Genomic DNA, 25,038 nt, shown 5'->3' on the forward strand with positions numbered 1-25,038 from the left:
ATATACAGGGTACTGAGATTTGGGAAAATCGATGAGATCCGTATTCGACCAGAAATTTATCAATTAAGGGGTCAAAGTTCAACGATTTGACCTTTGAGAACTCTACCAAACACATCCTACAATTTTAGTTCGTAACACATCAAATTTTAGATATAGATTCTTTGGACATGGATGTTACTGAATAAAAGTAATTTGAGCCCAAAACATTAAATTTTAAGGGGTCATAATAGGGGTCAAAGTTAAAAAATTGACCTTTTTTTTGTGTTCAGCATAACCTCAAAACACCCGGGCAATATATATATATTCACATATATATAAATATATGTGAATATATATATATGTATATGTGTGAATATATATATATATGTGTGTATGTGTGAATATATATATATGTGTGAATATATATATATGTGTGAATATATATATATATGTGAATATATATATATATATATGTGAATATATATATATATATGTGAATATATATATATATATGTGAATATATATATATATATGTGAATATATATATATATGTGTATATATGTGAATATATATATATATATGTGAATATATATATATATATGTGTATATATGTGAATATATATATATATATGTGAATATATATATATATGTGAATATATATATATATATGTGTATATATATGTATATATATATGTGTATATATATATATGTGTGAATATATATATGTGTGTATATGTGTGAATATATATATATATGTGTGAATATATATATATACGTGTGAATATATATATATATACGTGTGAATATATATATGTGTGAATATATATATATATATGTGTGTGAATATATATATATATATATATATATATATGTGTCAATATATATATATATATATATATATGTGTGTCAATATATATATATATATGTGTGTCAATATATATATATATATGTGTGTCAATATATATATATATGTGTGTCAATATATATATATGTGTGTGTGAATATATATATATATATGTGAATATATATATGTGTGTGAATATATATGTGTGTGAATATATATATATGTGAATATATATATATGTGAATATATATATATGTGAATATATATATATGTGAATATATATATATATGTGAATATATATATATGTGAATATATATATATATGTGAATATATATATATGTGAATATATATATATGTGAATATATATATATATATATGTGAATATATATATATATATATGTGAATATATATATATGTGAATATATATATATATGTGAATATATATATATATGTGAATATATATATATATGTGAATATATATATATATGTGAATATATATATATATGTGAATATATATATATATGTGAATATATATATATATGTGAATATATATATATATGTGAATATATATATATATGTGAATATATATATATATATGTGAATATATATATATATATGTGAATATATATATATATGTGAATATATATATATATGTGTGAATATATATATATATGTGAATATATATATATGTGAATATATATATATATGTGAATATATATATATATGTGAATATATATATATGTGAATATATATATATATGTGAATATATATATATATGTGAATATATATATATATGTGAATATATATATATATGTGAATATATATATATATGTGAATATATATATATATATATATATGTGAATATATATATATATGTGAATATATATATATATATATATATGTGAATATATATATATATATATATATATGTGAATATATATATATATATGTGAATATATATATATATATGTGAATATATATATATATAATTGAATATATATATATATATGTGAATATATATATATATATGTGAATATATATATATATATGTGAATATATATATATATGTGAATATATATATATATATGTGAATATATATATATATATGTGAATATATATATATATGTGAATATATATATATATATATGTGAATATATATATATATATATGTGAATATATATATATATATGTGAATATATATATATATATGTGAATATATATATATATATATGTGAATATATATATATATATGTGAATATATATATATATATGTGAATATATATATATATATGTGAATATATATATATATGTGAATATATATAAATATATATATATGTGAATATATATATATATGTGAATATTTATATATATATGTGAATATTTATATATATATGTGAATATATATATGTGTGTGTGAATATATATATATGTGTGAATATATGTATATATGTGTGTGTATGAATATATATATATATATATATATAAGTGAATATATATATATATATATGTGTGTATTTTGTTAGAAGAACTCGGATACGAGTATACATTTGGCGCATTACGAACGGCGTGCAATAAGTAATGCCCCTGACCCACTTCCCGCAGGAATAGAGCAGCGAATCTATGCACAGTTATTAGTCTTTCTCTACATAGGAACCACCCACTACCTGACTACAGAAATCAAGGTTGCATAATCTGGGAAACGCTTTTCTTTCAAAATCAACTTCATGGCTGAGAAGAGGTGAAAGTCAGAGGATGCAAGGTTAGGAGAGTAGAGAGGATGGAGGAGGATTTCATAACCACATCCCCGTGCTTCTGATCCGGCGACATGCGAGTTGTGGACCGGAGCGTTGTCCTACAGGAGGAGGGTGCCTTTGCTGATCTCACCCCGTCCCTTGATTTTGAAAGCTTCCCTTAATTTCCTCAAAAGTGAAGCATAATAGGCTCCTGTAATTGTGGTACCCTTTGCCAAGAAATCTGTCATTACTACTCTGTCCTGGTCCCAGAAGACTGTGAGCATGGCCTTGCCAGCGGAAGGCTGCACCCTTGCCTTCTTTGGAGGTGGTGAGTCCAAGTGCTTCCACAGCATTGACTGGGCTTGGTCTCTGGTTTCATCATGTGTAATCAGTCTTTTGAAAAACTTTGACTCATCTTCTTGGCACATTTCCAAATTCATCCTCGAGCACTCGACACGTCCTCGCTTCTGGAATGGTGTGAGAAACCTGGGAATCCATCTGGCAGAGACTTTATGCATATGCAAATGGTCATGAACCATAGTTTCCACAGACCCTGCATTAATCTTGACATCTTGGGCTATTTGACGAATAGTAATGCGCCGATTTTCCAAAATGGCAGCCTTAACTTAACGGACAGATGCCTCATCAATGGCAGAAGAGGGGCGCCCAGGTCTGGGAGCTGTTTCCACAGACTTCTGGCCATGTTTGAATTCACGATGCCAGCATTCTACAAGGCCATATGATGGGGCATTATCACCATAAGTTTCTTTCATTTCATCAAAAGTCTCCTGTAGTATGCGTCCTTTCAAATATAAAAACCGGATCACTGCTCGACATTCAACAGGCTCCATTTCCCACCTGACTCAGTTCAAACACCTGTAAAACAGAAACCACAATGTGTTCAGAGCTGTAATTTACCACATAACCTGTAGAGATATAAATCATTGCACATGCAAAATTTCAGCAAGATCCGACAACTGGAAGTGGGTCAGAGGCTTACTTATTTCACGCCCCTCGTAAGATAGAGCCAGTCCCAGCTACAAAATTTTTTAAGTGATCCAACTTCATGTCATACACACTTCATATGTCATTATTTGATGCAGCAAATACGTGCTTGACATGCAGGTTCAGGAAGGTTGCTGGTACACCATTACGTGGAATACAGTAATCACTTCAGAGTAACGCATTTTGGTCATCTAAGAGCAACATATTCTGGCCATACCAGAGCAATGTATTCAGCATTTTAATTAAAATCACTTGAGATAAGGCGGGAAGCCGATTAAAATCTAGCAAACAGTGAGAGTTAGAATGGTAGATTTTGATCCAGAAAACAGCAATTCTTCTGCCTTAATTAGAAACATCGTTTATTGAATGTGAAGATTAAAGGACAATATAAGGAAAGCGATAGATATGAGATGACCGAAAGTAAACACAAATTCCACTTTCTATTTTGTTTACTTATATCCTTCGTAGTTTGTCATGGTTTATTAGACTGGTCAAATATTCAAGTGATATAGAGAGACAGACGTGTCTGTCCTTTTATAACCTTATCAATAAAGTTGGTATATTATCCGATCATCGGCGCGCTAATAATTGACATGCGCGTTCAAACACACACATAAATCTTGTGTATCGTTTTTATTGCTAGCCAATATTTGTTTGATTGTGAAATAACTATGAAACGCAGAGAAGTGAAATTTGTTACACATAACAAGGTGCCTTATTTCCCTGATTTTTGTGGAATATAAACAAATATTTTAAAAGTTATGACAATTTTTCTATTTTCAAAAGGAAAGACAAACAAAATCAACTTGAGTGTACGATCGTTTCCGAAAAGATATTCATTTTATTAAAATTAGCAATAATTATTGACAATAATTGACTTTGTCTTCGAATATAATCTAATCAGCAAAAACTAGAGGGAGAAAACTTTAAGACACCAAAACAAAACTAGTATTTTTGTAGTAAGTAAGGCGGATATTCCTTATTGAGTTCCATCCATCCTCTATTGTTGCTGATGAGATTATATTCGAAGACAAAACCTTTGTCAATTATTGCAGTTTAATTATTTTTGTACGCTGAAAAAATTTGAAAAATAGTGCTAGTTTTTTTTTTTTTGCCTTTTTTTATGGTACAGATATTATGATGGTAATATTAACTCATATTAAAGTTACGTCTGTTACATTTAGGGGAAGTTAGTTCTTTGGCGCGCTTTGGATGTCCCTAATGATCAACTTATGTATCTATATGAAAATATTTAGTAATGAAATATTAGTCTGATTGTTTGCATACGGTTTATGGTGTTTTTATAATTTCATAATCTGTTGTTTATATTGCTTATGTGCGTATGTAACTGATATAAGGCATAGACATTTGTTGTAGTGTAGTTGGAGAAAGGTGTTTTTAATTGAGAAATATATGGAATTTCTATTTTAAAATGTCCCTCCGCTGTTATCATTCAAACACGGTAGTATTTTAATATATGGTTAAGTGGCAGTTTTAGTCATTTAGAACTGATTTAAAGCTTCACTGCTCACTCATTTATTGACCAAATTTTAAACAATTATTACAGTTTATAGATCACCTTCTCAGCTATATTGTGAAAAAAAATTTCAATTTTCGTTCCGTAAAACAAAAGTTATGATGAATTTACTGATGTTCAAAATCGTAAAAAGGGTAATGGGGATGAGCTACGATTTTTATGACTGGTTTCCATAGCAACTACGTAGCTTCAGCGACTAATGTTCTACTAATTCACTGCTGTCGCGAAAAAAGGAGTAACAAGTTAAACGGACAGAATGAAAGAATCAAAGGGAGATAATTCGGGGATTTATTGAAGCAGCCGAGTGCCGTACATTGTTATTACATATGTGCATGCTATGTTTATGGGGGCAAAATAATAAGACTGAAACCAAACAAAGAACAAATGAATTTATTAGTAGCCTGGAAAAATCGTGCATTAGAATAGAAAAATGCGAGCATGAAAAGTAATATGGTTAAGCTTAAACATGGAAAAGAAAAGGACAAGATATTCTAGTAAAACATATAATAAATTTATAGCTTAAAATATTTCAGCATTAAGATTTTTTTTTAAAAATTCAATTTATAACATTATATAATCAATTCTTAATGCTGCAATATTTTAAGTTATAAATGTATTAGATTTTTTTTTACTAGAATATCTTGTCCTTTTTAAAAACTTTTCGTGTATGCTGTGGTTCCGCATATGTGCATGCAGGTGGGTTGGAAATCTTTATCAAAATCTCTGTCCACTTTCACAAACAGGTCAATAAGCAGAACACGTTTCTTGTGCACAATTAAATTTTCAACCGTTTTTATGTTTACTCACGCACTCTTCATCGACAATAGGAACTCCGTAAAAATCGAATGCGTAAATTGTATCTGTACTTGCCTTGTTTAATCTGTATTGCAATTAAACATTTCCTCCGGGTTGTGTGCTTGTCACTTATAGACTGTAAAACTACTCTGTAGAATTATACCAACTTTATAACGACGAACTTTTGTTATGGTGGATAGGCGTTAGTTTTTATAATATTAATGCTGCTGTTGCTACTACTACTACTACTACTACTATTATTACATCTTATCGCCCTGTCGGTGGGACCAAGAATACGCCGATCGGAGTACGGGATCCTGGTGAATAAGCATTTGCTCTTTCTATTTTTATTTTGGCTAAATAAGGGGTTGGAGATGCCAGATCGACTCAGTCAGCTGGCCATATTATGCCCTTGTTTTTATAAGTTCATCCCCAACTATCGTATTCAATCTGATTCTACAAAAAATAAAACCTATTTATTTTACTCCCTAAAATAATTAGAAGACGATGATTGAGGGCCGATCACGCTGAGAACAAAAAAGATTAAAAATTCCTAAGATTAATGTTTTCTGGAAGTCATGTTTTTCTTAAAATATCACCTTTGAGCAACGCATTTAGGTCATCTCAGAGCAACGTATAAGAGCAATGTATTCAGCATTTTAATTAAAATCACTTGAGATAAGGGTGGAAGCCACTTAATATCTAGCAAACGATGAGTTAGAATAATAGATTTTGATCCAGAAAAAAAGCAATTCTTCTCTCTTAATTAGAAAAATCGTCCATGGAATGTGAAGATTTAAGGACAATATAAGGAAAGCGAGAGATATGAGATGACCGGAAGTTTGCTTATATCCCCCGTAGTTTGCTTATATCCCCCGTAGTTTGTCATGGTTTAGTATTATTAGACTAGGCTAATATTCAAGTGAGATGGAGATACATAAGAGTCTGTCCTTTTATAACCTTATCAATAAAGCTGGTATATTTTCCGGTTATCAGCGCACTAATAATTGACATGCGCGTACGAACACATACACTTACACACCGATAAGTGCCAAAATAATTAAAATGAAATAAGTCGTTATTCTGAATCGACCTGTTTTATTCCCGCTTGACAACCCCCTCCCCAGTGACCCTGTTATAAAGCTGGTTTATAAAAGCTTAACAATAAAATTAGCGACAACGACGAGATAAACATGAGGAAGAAGTAAAAGAAAATAACTGAATCGTGTGAACGAAACATTTTACTCCTCTCAACGTATCTGTTAACGCGCGCGTGCTAAATCTTCTGTAGTGTTGTTTGTCTATGTAAAATTTTAAATTTGTTATACAAAATTAAATCAGTCAGATTCTGATCCGAAAGAGTAAGGAAATTTTTCAATAACGCCTTAGAAAGAAGAAATCTTACCTCATTCATAAAAATACAAATCTCATCATTGCTCTATTTTAAATATCTGTTAAATCAGAACCGTGTGACTATAAATATCTGGATTTCATTAATTCTAGAGCGTAGTTAAAACAGACCATAGTAACAATACTAATCATAATCATATTAATTAAACAGATAATTTTATTTTGAAAGTTTGACTCAATTTTATTTTTTCAAAAATAACAATAATAAACTCTTTATAGTTCTAGCGACAGTGACAGTGATTCAGATCCAGAAGTAAAACCTGAATTACAGAAGTGGCGGTCAAAACAACGGAAATCCCGAAAAAAGAAAAGAAGTAGATCATCTCAGACCGGAAGTAAAAGTACCAGGGAAGAGAGAACAATAGGAAGTGGTGGTGCACAGAAAAACGCAACTGTAAGTAAAACTACAAATATTTTCATTTTTATGCGAAAAAGTGAACCATTAAACATTTATTCATGAAAAATCAGACTCGTTTTAGTCCCGGAACACTATAATAATCTTGTACGTTTCTCCAGCTGTACTAAGCCTTCTAGTAATATGTATTATTTGTAATATTCAAACTACTAGTCTCATGTGGATGTTCCCATCATGGCGCAACGGATAAAAGTGGTAAGTGATAATCAGTTCTATCAGTAAGGGTGATACTAAGAATAAACTTACGAATTACTTCAACCCGGTCATTGCTGATGGAATGAGAGCACTCATCCGTGAATGAAATAAGGGATATGGTTTCATTCGAAAATTCGTACAAATTTCCGGATTTAACATAAAGATTCTAGAGTTCAATAATCCTTGTGAGAATAGCATCCATGACAGTAGTCCAAATAATCTAAATAATACACATTAGCAATGCTCATATAAAGAATTCCAAAACTCTAATAATACTAAACTCAAACAAAACAGCAGCGATGCATAACTAGACTCTTAGAGTCCTACCTACTTAATTTATTCGTTTTTTTTTTTTGCATTGATTATAGTTAATTCTTCTGATGTTGGCGTCATAGAAGTCAGTTTTTTATGCTTTCTTTTCTTTAATGAAGACTTATGGTGTTTTCTTGGACCAATGTGTACCCCACCCACATTGTGTTGATTAGACCCGAAGTCAGGGTCCGGTATTTTCAGTAGAATATTGATGTCCACTATAGGATGAGAAACCGAAGCAACAAACAAATACCGATGAACATTATTGTAAACATTAAATTCATACAATATTTTCGTATACACAAAGCAACGGTTAAAAATATGCATCATCTACAATAATGCAAATCCCATAACAGCTTCTTTATTTTCTTATAATATATTTTCGTAACCTTATTATTTTGTACATAATAAAAGTGAACGCATGTCAGGCATGATTTGTGGTATAAAGAGAATTTAGGAGAAAATAAACGAATAAGATGATGAAAATAACAAGTAGGCCGAGTAGAAGCTTGATATTGGTCAACAATTCAAAATTCAGGTTTAAAGCAGGAGATCAGCTGCTTTTCAAATAGACACAAATCGTTTTACAAATCGCTTTGTAACTTAATTCCTATTCACTACTTGGAATCAACTTTGAAATAGAAATGGTATTTCTTAAATGGATTAATATTTTAGTTACTTTTCAAAAAGCGAATTAAGGTTTGATTTAATTTGTAGAATAAATATATAACATTCTTTAAATCGAGAGTATGCGTGTGAATCTGTGTGATGGAGAGCGATTAGGGCATAGAAATAAAAATTGCGAAGCGAGAGGGCAAAATGAACTATTTTTCCAAATAATAATAATAAAAAAAATCTTCAACGCGAGAGAACTTTAAAATAGAATGTTAAATTTTTAAAAATATATTTTTGTACATAATGTACTTGTTTAAGATTCAGACATGTTGCAAAGTTTGTTCTGCTCTCTTGTTGGATGCGCTTTTTACACAATGTGGTTTGCTTCCCCTATAGCACAATGTAATATGCTCCCCTTGTAGAACAGTGTGGTCTGCTCCTTTTGTAGTACAGTGTGGTAAACTCCCCTTGTATCTTGTAGCACAGTATTGTCTCCTTTCTTTGTTTTCCGGTGTTTTCTGCACCTCTTGTAGCAGTGTGTGGTCTGTGCCTCTTATTGCACAGTGTGGTCTGATCGCCGTGCAGCACAGTGTTGTCTTCCCTCCTTTGTAGAACAGTGTAGTATGTTCCCCTTGTGACCCAATGTGGTCTGCTCCTTTTGTAGCATAGTGAGGTCAGCTACCGATCGTAGCACAGTATGATCTGCTCCCCTTGTACACAGTGTGGTCAGCTACCGATCGTTGTCCATGTGATCTACTCCCCTTTGCTACACAGTGTGGTATGTTCCCCTTGCACCACAGTGTGGTCTGCTCTCCTTTTAGCATAGTGTGGTCAGCTAACTATCGTAGCACAATATAGTCTGCTCTCCTTGTAGCACAGTAAGATCTAACCCCTTGTATTCAGCTACTCATCGTAATACAGTGTGATCTACTCCCATTGTAGCAAAGTGTGATCTGCTCCGCTTGTAGCACTATACTGTATGTTCCCTTTGCCACACAGTGTGGTCTGTTCCCCCAGTAGTATAGTGTGGCCAGTTACATATCGTAGCACATTGTAGTCTGCTCCCCTTGTCGTACAGTGCAATCAGTTACTCATCGTAGCACAATGTGATCTGCTCCCCTTTGTAGTACAGTGTGGTATGTTCCCCATCTTAAAGTGTCGCCTGCTCCCTTTGTAGCAAAGTGTGGTCAGCTACAAATCGTAGCACAGTGTAGTCTGCTCCCCTTGTAGTACCGTGAGATCTATTTCCTTTGTAGCACATTATAGTCAGCCACCCGTCGTAGCACAGTATATTCTGCACCCCTTGTAGCACAGTGTGATCTGCTCCTCTTGTAGCAGTGTGATCTACATCCTTTTAAACATAGTGATATGCTGCCTTTGTCGCAAAGTTTAGTGTGCTCCCTTTTGAAACACAGTGTGATTTGCCCCCTTTGTAGCACAATTGATCGGCTGTCCTAGTAGGACAGTGTGGCATGTTCCTCTTTTCACACAGTGTAGTCTGCCCCCCTTGTAGCACAATGTAGTCAGCTATCGATCGTAGTACGATGTGATCTTCTCCCCTTTCTCGTCACTCAGTGTGATCTGCTCCACTTTGTAGCAGAGTGTAGTATGTTCCACTTTTTGAAGAACAGTATGATCTGTTCCGTTTTGTAACAATGTTATTCGCTCTTCTTGTAGTACAATGTGATCTGCTCTTCCTGTAGAACAGTGTGGTCTTCTTCCCTTTGTTGCACAGTGTTGTCTGCTTTTCTTTGTAGCATAGTGTGTACAGCTACCGATCGTAGCACAATGTGATGTGCTTCCCTTTTGTAGCCCAGTGTATGCTGCTCCCCTTGTAGCGCAATGGGTTCCTTTCCTTTTGTAGCACAGAATGGTCAACTACCCATCATACGCATAGCACAATGTGATCTGCCTCCTTTGTATTACACTATGATCTGCTCGCCTTGTAGTACAGTGTGGTTTGCTTCCTTTGTAGCACTGTGTGATCGTCTCCCTTTGTTTAACACAATATGATCTGCTTTTTTTTGTAGCGAAGTGTTATCAGCTTCCCTTGTTTTCCGATGTGGTCTGCTCAACTTATAGCCCAGGTGAAAATGTTTGTTTTTAAAAAAATAATTAGTAGATTAGGGTTAAGGTTTCGAATGAAGCATATTTCATTTTTTCCATCATATTTTTCCTTTTGGCAATGGTTTCAACCATTTGTTTGATTTAAAATTCGATAATATGCGTAAACGCTTACTTTCTTAAGTGGTCTTATGATTTTGACCAGAACTGTATGTAATTAGAGAGAGATAGACGCACGCTAGAAGAATCCCCGTATCTAGGTGGGTTAAATTATTGAAGACATTGTTCTCTTATGAAAATTATAATCAATAAATTAAAAACAATAAAACTTATGTTGAGTATCCTTATTTCAATTTTGATCCTAATCTTTGACATGATCGTAGAAAATGCCAAAATTTTGACGTTTAAGCTTAAGAAGACTTAAGAAGTAAACAAATTCAGAGATTACTTTTTTAATTTAATATGTAAGGATTATCGATTGAATCCAACATACAAATATTTAAATTTCAAAATGTGAGGTTACACCAATATTATTGTCCTTTTAATATCTTTAAAATATCCCAAAGCAACTATAATTACTTACAACGGTTGTTAAAATTTCACAAAAATCCGACATATTTTAATTTACCCTTAGGACTTCGACTATCTTTTATCTCCACTGAAATGAAAATAAAATAAATCTGACCCATATTATGCCCCATAACGAAGAAAGAACCTATATTTTCAAACCAATAAAACATGCCCAAATTTGCCTACATTTGTGTAATGGCTGGCCAGTTTTAGTTTTGCTGCTTTGGGATGACTTGGGGATTTTTTGCTTGATTGTCTCCCTTGTGGTCTTGCCAGGCCACTTATCTATCTATCTATCTATATATATATACATATATATATATATATATATATATATATATATATATATATATATATATATATATATATATATATATATATACTAGCTGTACCCTGCCACGCGTTGCTGTGGCTCAATTTGGTGTAATGGAAAATTCTAATAAAAAGAGAAAATGCATGTTTCTTATATTAGTACAGCAATCCACTCCAAAAAGTAAAAAAAAAAAAAAAAGCGAAAATGAAAAAACATGTTACTCTTGTAGAAATGGATCCTGATCCTCGGGATTACCGTCAATCATGGCTTGGGCTCGACCAACAATCAGTGGATAAAGCTGAACGTAGCAAAAATGTTGAAACGCTAAATGTTTTTTTTTTCTGTATACAAAAATGTGAGTTAGTAATTGATATTTGAGTGATGGGGGGAGGGTTACTATACACAGATTCGAAAAAGTTGTCAAAAACAAATAAATGTAAGGTAAGTTATATTTCTACCTAACTGGATCATTGTTTAGTGTTTTAATGTAATGTAAAATGTTTAATCGGCTCGAAAAACAGAAATGGTTGCAGACTCTGTTGATTAAGTTAAGTTTGGGAAAGTAAGTTGAAAACTAAAAACTATACAATACAGTGTCAAAAACCCACCGAATATATGTTACCATGACATAGGCTGACATAATCGGTGGGTTTGTAACAGTATTTTGTATAGTTTTTTAGTTTTAACTCACTTTCTCAAACTTAACGTAATCCACAGTGTCCGCCACCATTTGTATCTTTCAAATACACCGATAAACAGTTTTTCGAGCCGACTAAACGTTACATTAAATGAAAAGGTTTTGTATTACTAAACACAGATACAAAGAAGTTGTCAAAAAATAAATATATAACAAATAAATGTTATCAAATGCAAGAAAAGTAAATGTTCTACCCAACTGGATAAGATTGTAGTGTTTTTATGTAATGTATAATGTTTAATCGGTTCAAAAACATGCAGTGTTTATCGGTATATTTGAAAAATACAAATGGCGGCAGACTGTATCAGACACATTAAGTTTAGGGATATTTTGGGAAAATGAGTTTAAACTAAAAAACTATACAAAATACTGTTAGGAACTCACTCAATATATGTTACTGTGACGTAGGCTGACATATAATCAGTGGTTTTAAACTTTTGCTCGATACAGGTGACGACTTTTAAGAGTCCCTTTTAGTGATTAGCTGGTTTGAGGATATTTGTACAACTTAATGACAAATCTGCTCCAAATATCCGGTATTATTTTACTTTAAGGCCCGTCTCATGTTCGTATATAACGAAATATTTTATTGTAGATTTCGGGGTACTAAAAACGAATCTGCAAACTGTTTCCGTCGCAAAAAGAAAGTTTTCATGATATGAAGAAATTACTTTTTCGAAAAGTGGGTGATCACTTTTCAATGTAAATTTAACTTATAATAAGCACCCACTTTCTAACGATCTGAGAGGGGCATTTTTCTGTGTGTTTCTTGGCTAAAAAGGTTTTTGTTTGATTTCTTTTGCATGGTAATAACCCCTGAACTCTGGGATTATTTTCCATTTCAAAGCCGTAGCCTTCGTTTATGCTACGCGCGAGCATAAGCGAAAGCTGTTTAGCCAATAAACATGGGAAAAGTCCCACCCTCTCTCAGCTGGCTAGAAAGTGGGTGCTTATTTTAAGTTAAATTTACATGGAAAAGTGATCGCCTACTTTTCGAAAAAGTAATTTCTTCATATCATAAAAACTATTTTTTACGACGGAAACGGTTTGCAGATTCGTTTTTAGCACACCGAAATCTACAAAAAATTTTTTTGTTATATACGAAAATGGAGCATTTTATCAAAAATCCGGGAGAAAATAGTTTTCAATAAAAAAAGCAAATGAATTCGATAGAAAAAATGGATGCTATTTTTTTAAATTTTTCTGTGTGTTTCTTGGCAAAAAAGTTTTTTGTTTGATTTCTTTTGCATTTTGCAATTTATACAGGTAATTTAAAAGGGTTTTCCAAGGGTAAAAAGAAAGTCCCCCCCCCCAAAAAAAAATTGTGACCACAAAGTGGGTGATCATTTTACGTTAAATTATTATGGAAAAGTGATCCTCCACTTTTTTAAACTAACATTTCTTCATATCTTGGAAACTACTTGTTTGCCTTAATTATAAACGTTATTTTCGTTTTAAGCGACCCCGAAAACCTATAGGAGTGGTAATTGTAAAGGAATTTTCGAGGGTGGAGTAATTTTTCATATTTCCCCCCCCTCCAATAAAACAAATTTATTTTAGGTAGGTTTCGCAAGGAAAGCTTTTAAAAATGAAAAAATAAGATAAACAAATGATGCTAAGTGGGTGTTTATTTTAAGTTAAATTTACATGGAAAAGTGATCGCCTACTTTTCGAAAAAGTAATTTCTTCATATCATAAAAACTATATTTTGCGACGGAAACAGTTTGCAGATTCGTTTTCAGCACACCGAAATCTACAAAAACTTTTTTTGTTATATCCAAACGTGAGACGCACGCATGGAAAATTTTATCAAAAATCCGGGAGAAAATATTAGGTTTGTATTACTGTACACATAGATTCGAAAAAGTTGTCAAACAGCAAATATATAACAAATAAATGTTATCAAAGGCAAGATAAGTTACTTTTCTACCAAACTGGATATAATTTTCGTGTTTTTATTCAATGTAACATATTTATTCAGCTCGAAAAACATACAGTGTTTACCGATGCATTGGAAAATTAAAGATGGCGCCTCACTCCCTCTTTAACACGGTAAGTTTGGGAAAAGGTGTTATAAATAAAAAAAAACTATACAAAATACTATTAAAACCCCGCTGAATATATGTCAACCTATGTCACGGTAACATATATTGAGCGAGTTTTTAACAGTATTTTATCTGGGTTTTTATTTATAACACTTTTTCCCAAACTTACCGTGTTAAAGAGAGAATCAGACGCCATCTTTAATTTTCCAATACATCGGTAAACACTGTATGTTTTTCGAGCTGAATAAACATGTTACATTGAATAAAAACACGAAAAATATATCCAGTTTGGTAGAAAAGTTACTTATCTTGCTTTTGATAACATTTATTTGTTATATATTTGTTTTTTGACAACTTTTTCGAATCTATGTGTACAGTAATACAAACCCGCTAGTGCACTTACCGGACCGCGCTATTTTTTAAATCGTATTTCCAAGTTTAATTAAAGTTTTATGTTTTTTTATTCAATTGTAAGGTTAAATACTATATATATATATGTTTACCGATGTATTGGAAAATTAAAGATGGCGTCTGATTCTCTCTTTAACACGGTAAGTTTGGGAAAAAGTGTTATAAATAAAAATATATAATATATATATATATATATATATATATATATATATATATATAATTTTAAAAAATAGGGATTTTTTTTTACCCATCTATTAATTAGAAAGTTACCTGTTGTAATTCAAAAGTCGTCCACGTGTTGTGCACGCGAAAGGCTAATTTCTACCGGAAATGGCGAATAGTCCCGCAGTTACGAAAAATATTTTTATTTTATTAAATATATTTTTATAATTTGCGATCTTAATGATAAAACTTTAATTAAACGTGGAAATGCGATTTAAAAAATAGCGCAGATCACTCTCTGCATCAGCACCGAAAGTACAGAATAGTTAGAAAACATCCTCCCTCCCCATGTTAAGAATGGCTTTCTAAATAATGTTAATGATTCAGTACTGTTCCTTGTCTGCTTTAAGTTTAACTTTTGTTTAATAAATTGTTAGGTGAAAGTTCAGAATAGTTACAAAACACCCCTATCCCCATGTTAAGAATGGCTTTCTAAATAATAACGTCATTATTTCAGCGGCGTAGCTTCTCTGCATAAGTGCCATGTTTTGTTATTAAATTGTTAGTTGAAAGGACAGAATAGTTACAAAATACCATCCCCATGTTAAGAATGTCTTTCTAAATAACATTATTTCAGCACGGTATTTTCTATGCATACGTACTATCTATTTTTGTTTATTAAATTATTAGGTGAAAGTATAGAATATATGCAAAACTCCCTCCTCATGTTAAGAATAGCTTTCTAAATAACGGTATTATTTCAGCACGGTACCTTCTCTGCATAAGTACTATCTTTTGTTTATCAAATTGTTAGGTGAAAATATAAAATAGTTACAGAACACTCTCCCTTTCCCATTATAAGAATGGCTTTCCTAATAGCGTTATTTCAGCACGGTACCTTCTCTGCATAAGTACCGTGTTTTGTTTATTAAATTGTAAGGTGAAAGTACAGTACTCATGCAGAGAGTGATCCGTGTTGTAATAATAACGTTAATATTTAAAAAGCCATTCTTAACATGGGGAAGGGAGGATGTATTTTAACCTTACAATTGAATAAAAAACATTGTAATTAAACCTGGAAATGCGATTTAAAAATAGCGCGGACAAAAAAAAAAAAAAACGGGTTTGTATTACTGTACACATAGATTCGAAAAAGTTGTCAAACAGCAAATATATAACAAATAAATGTTATCAAAGGCAAGATAAGTTACTTTTCTACCAAACTGGATATATTTTTCGTGTTTTTATTCAATGTAACATATTTATTCAGCTCGAAAAACATACAGTGCTTACCGATGTATTGGAAAATTAAAGATGGCGTCTGATTCTCTCTTTAACACGGTAAGTTTGGGAAAAGGTGTTATAAATGAAAAAAAAACTATACAAAATACTATTAAAACCCCGCCGAATATATGTCAACCTATGTCACGGTAACATATATTGAGCGAGTTTTTAACAGTATTTTATCTGGGTTTTTATTTATAACACCTTTTCCCAAACTTACCGTGTTAAAGAGAGAATCAGACGCCATCTTTAATTTTCCAATACATCGGTAAACACTGTATGTTTTTCGAGCTAAATAAACATGTTACATTGAATAAAAACACGAAAAATATAAATCACATCCCCCCAAACAAATTAGAGTGGTCGGTGTTCTGTAGTAGCGTATCTAGATATTTACCAAAAAAAATATTTATGTTTGGCTATAAATCCCTAAACTCATTTCAACCTAAATAATTTAGGTGACCGAAATAGGAATTTAATTGAATCTTTAATTTCCTGAATAGTATGCGAGAATTCATTTTTCTTCGAGTTATATCGAATTCATTAATACGGACTTTAGGGGCTTTTTTCGTAATGTTACTGTAAAAATTATTTTTTATTGTTACAAATTACGATGCTTTAAAAAAAGCAAAAATAAATTCTTGCGTTTTTATTTACTACTGAAAACCATAACTTTAGTAAAGATATTTTTTGCTGTAAACAAAATAAAACATTTTCACTAAGAGTTAAGTAAAAATAATTAGTTCATTATATTCTGCGATCATTATTTGAAAAATACTGCAGTTTTCATTAAAAGTTAATTTCCTGATTTTTGGTGAATTTTTAAGCAAAGGGAGGAGTCAAAATGTGTATACACTTTGAGCGTCGGCATTCATTTTGTGTTTTTTTTTAGTGACGCAATGTTGTCAACTGAGATTTAAAAAACCCCGCGAGATCAGGAGAATCCTACAATAAAAAAATTATAAATATAGTGTATTCAATATATAAAATGTTCCGTGTTTTCTCACTATATGTTTCTGGAATTATATTGAAGCGGTTAGCTCTCCAGAAGGCTTACATATTTTATCAACTAGTTTTGCCTGTTTTTTTCAGAGAGGGTATTTTTTTTTTTTTGCAGGAAACAAATCATAAACTCAAACTTTTTTATAATAAAAGTTAAATTGAAATATACTGCAAATTAAACATCACAATAATGGTGCAACATATTTTGAAATTAGAAAAATAAAAAACAAAAATCTTTGTTTTAGCATAGCAAGCGACAAACTTTTTTTTTGCCTTATATAACAAAGAAAAGATGTGTAAATTAAAAAATTTGGAATATAAACAAATGAAATATGTTTTTTTTTTATTTGTCGAGTTAACAGAAAATGAAATCTTTCGTCAATTCGTGGCTGTGAAATAAATTGAACCGGAAGTTCAGTTTTATCAACAGAACAGATTCGCAGTAACGGTTAAAAATTATATTTATTTTATTTAATATTTTAATAATTCGCGAGGTAAATTTATTTTAATAACATAAAAACATACCTCGACTCTAAAGATGGGTTGTCTGAAAATTTCAAATAAATTGATAACGTAGAAATATGGTTTTATTCGTTTGGAACGAACCAACTTTACATTTATATATATATATATATATATATATATATATATATATTATATATATATGTATGAATATTTATGTATATACGAGGTGCCTTTAATAAGTTTCCAGGCTTTTTTTCTACAATAATATAAAATGGTCGTATAGTCTTCAAAATTCAGTATGTTATTGCAATACATCTTATAAGACCACTGACCAATTTTTAAGACTGATTGTCGCAGCTGGTGAATTTCCAAATTGCAGTCTAGACGTGAAGACACTTTAGAAGAACGATATGCAATAACATTCTGTTTCAAACTTGTGAAGAATGACACAAAAACATATTGAATGGTTCAAATTGCTTTTGCATGAATCGAGCATCAATTTTTGAGTGGTATAAGAGACTACTGGAAGGGAGGAAATCTGTGAGGGATGATGAAAGTTGTGGGAAGAGTAAGTAAGTCAGAACACCAAAGTTGATTGGCCTAATAAAGAATTTCATAGATGAACCGTTGTGTGTCTATAGAGACAATAAGTGGACAGTTTGATGTCAGTGTGGGAACTGTATACTCATTTATTCACGAGGAACTGAAGATGTGGAAGGTTTGCGTGAAGTTTATCTCAGGGTGCTTAGTGAAGATTAGAAAGACATTGTCATGTCAGCAAGGAGATGGTGTAACTTATCAATTCAGATTCCACAGTTCCTGATGCTCTGGTGACCTGCGATGAAAGCTAGATCTACTGCTATGACCCAGAGACCAAGAGACAGTTTCCAGTGCAAGCATGCTAGCTTTCCAAGAATGAAGATGGCCAGTCAGAGCAAATCCAAACCGAAACATCCTTTTTTAACAGCAGAGCATGATATAGGTGCACTGAGTTCATACTGAAAAGACAGTCAATACGGAATACTATGTTGAGGTTTGAACAGAGTGCAGGAAGAGCTTCTGTTGGAAGAGGCCAACACTCTTCAAATCGGGTCAGTGGCATTTCCACCAGAACAATTCACCAGTCCACAATTCAATCCTCGTCACAGACTATTTGACGAAGATGGACATCAAGTCGGTTCCTCCTTCTTCCTATAGTCCAGACCTTGATCTCTGTGACTGTTGGTTAATCCCTAACATCAAGGAAAACCTTAGAGGCTGTCGTTATGAGACGATTGAGCAGATAAAAGAGGCTGTGACGCAGATCACACAAGCCGACTTCCATGAGGACTTCCAGAAGTTGTTGGAACGGTACAACAAGTACATTACAACCGTAGAAGATTAAATTGAAGGGGACTAGAGTTTCACATGTGTATATTATAAATAAAATCACAAGTGGTGGCTCTCAAATAAAAAAAAAGAATAGTACAGTGAACACATTGATGTAAAAAGAATCATGCGATTTTCACGGAGTTTAGCTAGCGTATAGAATAAATGGACAAAGACAACCAAAGAAGGTTGAAAGAATGAAGAGAATAAATAAAAAAAATGAAAACAGAAAAAAATGGAATAAAAAAGGAACAATGAAACAAAAGAAAATTAAGTAAAAATATAACAAGTAAACAAAAAGCGAGAAAAATTAAGAAATAATGAAAAGAAAGGATGAAAAAATATACCGAAAATAGAAAAAAATGAAAGTAAAGAAAAATAAATTTAAAGAATAATTAAATAATTAAAAGAAATTAATTAAAAGAAAGAAAGAAAATGGGAAAATAAAGGCAATTACATGAAACAAAAAATACAAAAGAAAAAAATGAAAAGAAGGAAGAAATGAAAGAAAAGAATAGAGGGAAATAAATAGAAATAAATTTATAAAGGAAAACATGAAATAAAATGAAAAAACAAAAACAATGAAATGAAAATAAAGAAACTTTAAATAAAAACAAAAAAAAGAAAAAAGATTGGATAAATGAAGAAAAAGAATAAAAACAAAAGAAAAATAAAATAAGAACACAAATACAAAAAAGTGTTATAACAAACGGAGAGCGATAAAAAAATATACGAGAGGCGTTCCAAAAGTAATGCCTCCTATTTTTTTAATCTGCTCGAAGAGATTAGAAGGGATTGTTACAATCCCTTCTAATCTCTTGTTGTGATAACTGAACTTATGACTTCATGACCGGAAAGTTTCATCTCTCTGTCACAGATGTTTACGGTGTGAGACTATAACATAGCAAATCCAGTCATTGACGTACGTCAGAATCAGAGATGAGTCATTGCATTCCTATCAAATGCATTATGGATGGTATTGATTAGGCAGACAAATAAATTGTGTAACACAAAGTATGCATGTTTTAATGGTACCACTCCCGTCTTCATAGATGTTCTAACTTTTTGAGTTAAAAGCAAAAATATAGAGAGCTTTACTTTTGGAACGACTCGGACACCCATGCACAACCATCATTTATCGCTGGCCAAACTGCATTGAAAATGGTGGTGACTATGTAAAAAAAAAAAAAAAAAAAAAAAATTCAAGAGCACAAAAAGTAGCTCGTTTTAACGGTACTACTTCCGTTTTCGTAATTCTTCAACATTTGGAGTTAAAAAGAAATAGGGGTATTTAGTTTTGGAATGACACTCGTATGAATTTTTTTTTAAAAAGTTAAAACAGTGTGAGGCAAAAAAAAAAGAAATGGAAAGAAAGCGTGTAATGACATGAAATGTTTCAAATATGCAGAATGAAAAAATATATTGAAAAAAAACCCAACAGAATTAAAATAAAACGATAATAAAAAACTTAAGAAAAATATATTAAAAAAATAAGCACAAAAACGAAAAAAAAAAAACGATAAAAATGAAAGCAAACAAGCATCAGTTATTTTAAGACAAATCACATAATGGCGGCGTCAAAGTGACAAGTCACTCATCGTTGTCCTCAAACGAAAGTAGGTTAATGCTTACGTCATTTTCGTTACATTTTTGCATTTTCAACAAATATCCCTTGTTATTCTTGCGTTAATGCAATTTTACGCTGGTAAAATGGAGAGGGGGATCACCAAAGATTAAAACCTCGTAAATCATATCCCCACTTATCATTGGAGATGACAAAAATTTCTACACAAATTAATAGCGCTTTTCCTTTACAATAATCCCACTATTTAAAAAACGTCTTTTTTTCTTTTGAGGTCACGACTTATAAAGGCCAAGAGTTAATGAGGCAGGACCGAATGTCAACTGAAACACGAGAAATACTATGCGATTACTAACATTGATAAATTGTCTGAACATCGTTTGATTACTTTTGGAGCGGAACATGACAGGAATTTGTTGACATTGGATTTCAAGACAATTAGTTGTAGCTAGAAAGGAAGTACTATTTTTCATAACCGAGAAGCCTTCGTAATGAAGTTCTGTCGATCGATAATCTACTTAACGTCCACCTATTCTTTTTTCTTTTCTTTTTTAAATAGATCTATTTTTGAACTGCATCATCACATAGTCATAATATGTTAATCTCCATACATTTTGATAATAATAAACAGATCACGTGTTGTTTTATAAATTTTCAAATTTTACTTACTACCGGCTCGTTCGTAAATGACCATCGTCTATGTACAACAATAAACAGTTAATAATTCATTTATTTATATTCATGCAATATATTTTAAACTACTGGTCTTTTGTAGAAGAGCTTCGTTATTTATGAAAACATAAGTTTAAAAAAAAAACAAATAAAATATGGAGGAGCCAATCACTAGGTGTGCAGAAACTTTGTGAAAAATACTGAATAATTCGACCCCCTGTCTTTCCAAGCTTATAACTACTCGAAAAATATAATTCAAACCCTATTTTTTTTCAATTAAAGGAGCAAGGACCAAGGTTTCATTAAAAAAAAAAACAACAAAAAAGAGCAACGTGATTTAAAAAAAAATGGTTTAAACTTCGAACTTTACAGGTAAATTTCTAAAAAACACTACTTTTTTGTTTTAAATTTGAATATATTATTTATTGATATGTTATCTTCAATTTGTGATATATAAAACTTTGGTGAGTAAATTAATTATTTACTTTTTAATAGACATTTCAAAATGGGGGTGAATAAAAAAAACGTTTGTCTAAAATATTATATTCGATTTATTGGAAAGAGCATAAAATTTCACATTGACCCTGAAAATATCGTAAAAATAGAATCAATAGAAAAATTTTGATAGATTTTTAAGTTTAAAAATTGAAAAATACTGAACTCGTAAAATTCAATTAATTTCATTACTGTTTAAAAAAAATTTTCTATTACTTTTTATACAACTTTAATAGTTTATTTTGGAAGTATAATCCATAAAGAAAATAAGCAACCCACTTTTAAAAGAGAAATTACGATTTTTTTATATTTTATTCGCAGTTTCATGTTAGAGGTGTCAACAATTCCTACAAAAATTCTGATACACCTAGCCAAGCACATGCCCTTTGTGTGTTTTTATGAGTCTTATCTAGACATATGTTAAACACGTATAATTAAAACCACCATTAAAAACAATGGTGGACAGCTATTTGTGTCAGTTTTTGTGGAGGCAGAAACATAATAAGGAAAATCATCTTTTCTATACAAATACTTAATTTATTACAAGCCGTATTTAGTTTTTATTTTTGTTCTTTGACGGGATTCTTTGACAAACAACGATGGTCGCAATATTTGATGTTTAAGTTCACTACGCATTTGCGGCGTAATCTCGTTGGCAAACATGTTCTATTTACATCACCAAATTTAAGTGACGTTAAGGCTGATCAGTTCCAGATGAGTTATGGGGGGACAGCGACACCGCCCTACAAAAACTCGATTTGAGGATGTTGTTAGCAAGCACTTCTAAACCAATTGTGTGTGTGTGTGTGTGTTTGTGTGTGTGTGTGTGTGTGTGATGATACTATGGAATAATTGACTCCTGAACGAAGTTCTGTCTTCCTGCATGTAGAAAAGCTCTTCGAAATGTGCCCATCGATGAAGATTAACTAAGTATCAAAACATCACAATAGTCTGTTTTTGAGTTGTTATATGTGTACTAAATACACGACCGACGTATCACCATTGGGGTTTTGGGGCGAACACCGACTTTCTGACAGTATTTGAAATTGGACAGGAAAGATGACACAACTCACTTTGATGGAAATAGATTATTAACTTCCACTTATCCGTTGAAATAATAATAAAAAAGGAAATACGCAAAAATTATCACGAGGATTGTGAATGAGTACATTAAAAAATCAAGAGGGTGAGAAAATTTTAAAGAGACAACGAAATAAATGCACAGAATGCTGGGAAGGTTTATTTGGGATAATCCAATAAAAATAAAGCACAACATTAATTTATTTTACTGCGAATAGGAATCATCTTTTTTAATTGTTGCTTTACTACGTTTCGGCCAACTATTGCTCTGACCTTCGTCATGTGGTTACTAATAATAGTCTGCAATAAAATAAATTAATAAATAATAATCATCTCAATAATAAAGTCGGATTGTATAATATATATATCACTCGGTACGGACCCGACCATGGAAGATCAGATAATAAAACAAACGCCCAAATTCGGAGCCCGTGGCGCAGTGGATAGAGAAGTTGAATCTCTACGGTTCCATGTGAGCATTGTCTGAATATAGCGGTTTCAATCCTACCCAAAAGCCGGCCAGAACGTGGTGAGACGACAACAACTATTATTGAGGATGCAGTTAGAAGATTCAGAGTTCCTATCCCGTCGTGGTTGCCACCTGACGAAGGCCAGAGGAACAGTTGGCTGAAACGTCGTGAAACAATAACTAAGAAAAGATGAGGATAATAAATTAATAATAATACTCATCAATTAAATAATATTTATATAGAGTACAACATCATTTAAAAATGAATTTAATTATTGCTATAAAAAATCTGTTATTTCTGTTGTATTTCTGTTAATATTAATGTCACTGTTTATCAAGGCAAAAATCCACTCGAGGAAAACGATTGAGGAGATTATCAGTTGGCGATGAACAGCATCCTGAGAGGATTGGAAACGATAATACTTAAATAGCTTGGGACTATTTAATGACTACAAAATATAGAAATATTTGGACGTGTATTTGTTAAACATTTCCTGCATAAAGCTGCTGAAAACATGCACAATGGTATATCTTAATCAACAGACATGTAATGGGAAAAATATCTAACTCTGGATTTAACCACTTATCATTTTGAAGAAAGTAATCGCTTCGTAAAACGAAGTAACCATCTGAAAAAGCGAGCCACTTTAGACAGCACAGAAGTTATGTCTACGTCAGCTAATTAGTGAGTTTTTTTTATATCCAATGATTAAGCAACTGATCATTCTCAAAGAGTCTCTGTGATATATATATAAACTTTAAAAAATCACAACACACACCTAGCCCAATCTTTTTATAAATGTATTTCAACCCGAAACGAGAGAAACTAGTCGTAATTTAGGGTCCGACTAGCTTAATTAGACAAATCTATAACTGTTTTTGTAGTTATTGCTATGGAGTGAGTAGAGTAATAATAGGGGAAAGGAAAAGAGGAATAATTCAAAGGTAAGGAGAATGAGAAATAAAAAAAAGAGAAATGAAGAAAAGGGATGGAGAATTTGTAGGCAAAAGGCGGGAGAAAAAGGGGAAGGGGGAAAGACAGAGAAAAAAGGGAGTGTGAGACAAGGAAGGTCAAACTCATGCCAGTCGTTGCCTCTACGAAAAGCTATGTGTCTACACATCTTAACGTGGCCAAGCTAGACAACTCGATCCATAACTCAAATAGAAACGTGTAACTCGGAAATAAAATTCATTTTTAATGTTTTATTTTTTATTATTACACTACGAACTCTTTCTTTTTTATAAATATTAAGACGGAGAGAAAATTAAGATATAAAATATTACATATTAAACCTTACATGTATATATACACATACGTACACTTGCATCTATATACATATATACATGCGCACACTTAAATATGTATATACGTACATACGCACGAACATCTGCATAGAAACACACACACACACACACACATATATATATATATATATATATACATATATATATATATATATATATGTGTGTGTGTGTGTGTATGTATTTATATCTGCCTATCTATGTATCGATTTTTCTA

At 31.6% G+C, this 25,038-nt stretch overlaps 1 protein-coding gene across 12 annotated transcripts in view; it reads left to right on the forward strand.

The window, feature by feature from the left end:
• Positions 1 to 25,038, forward strand: part of LOC145279872 (cytosolic carboxypeptidase 1-like) — a 657,874-nt gene that overhangs the window by 352,249 nt on the left and 280,587 nt on the right. For all 12 annotated transcript variants that reach the window (XM_080131321.1, XM_080131320.1, XM_080131325.1 and 9 more), the window contains one exon: positions 7,523 to 7,697. In XM_080131321.1, coding sequence (XP_079987447.1) covers positions 7,523 to 7,697 — 175 coding nt within the window. The remainder of the gene's footprint in view (positions 1 to 7,522; positions 7,698 to 25,038) is intronic.

Source organism: Euprymna scolopes, chromosome 7 (assembly GCF_053919585.1).
Source record: "Euprymna scolopes isolate OS-2025 chromosome 7, ASM5391958v1, whole genome shotgun sequence".
Lineage (NCBI taxonomy): Eukaryota > Metazoa > Mollusca > Cephalopoda > Sepiida > Sepiolidae > Euprymna > Euprymna scolopes.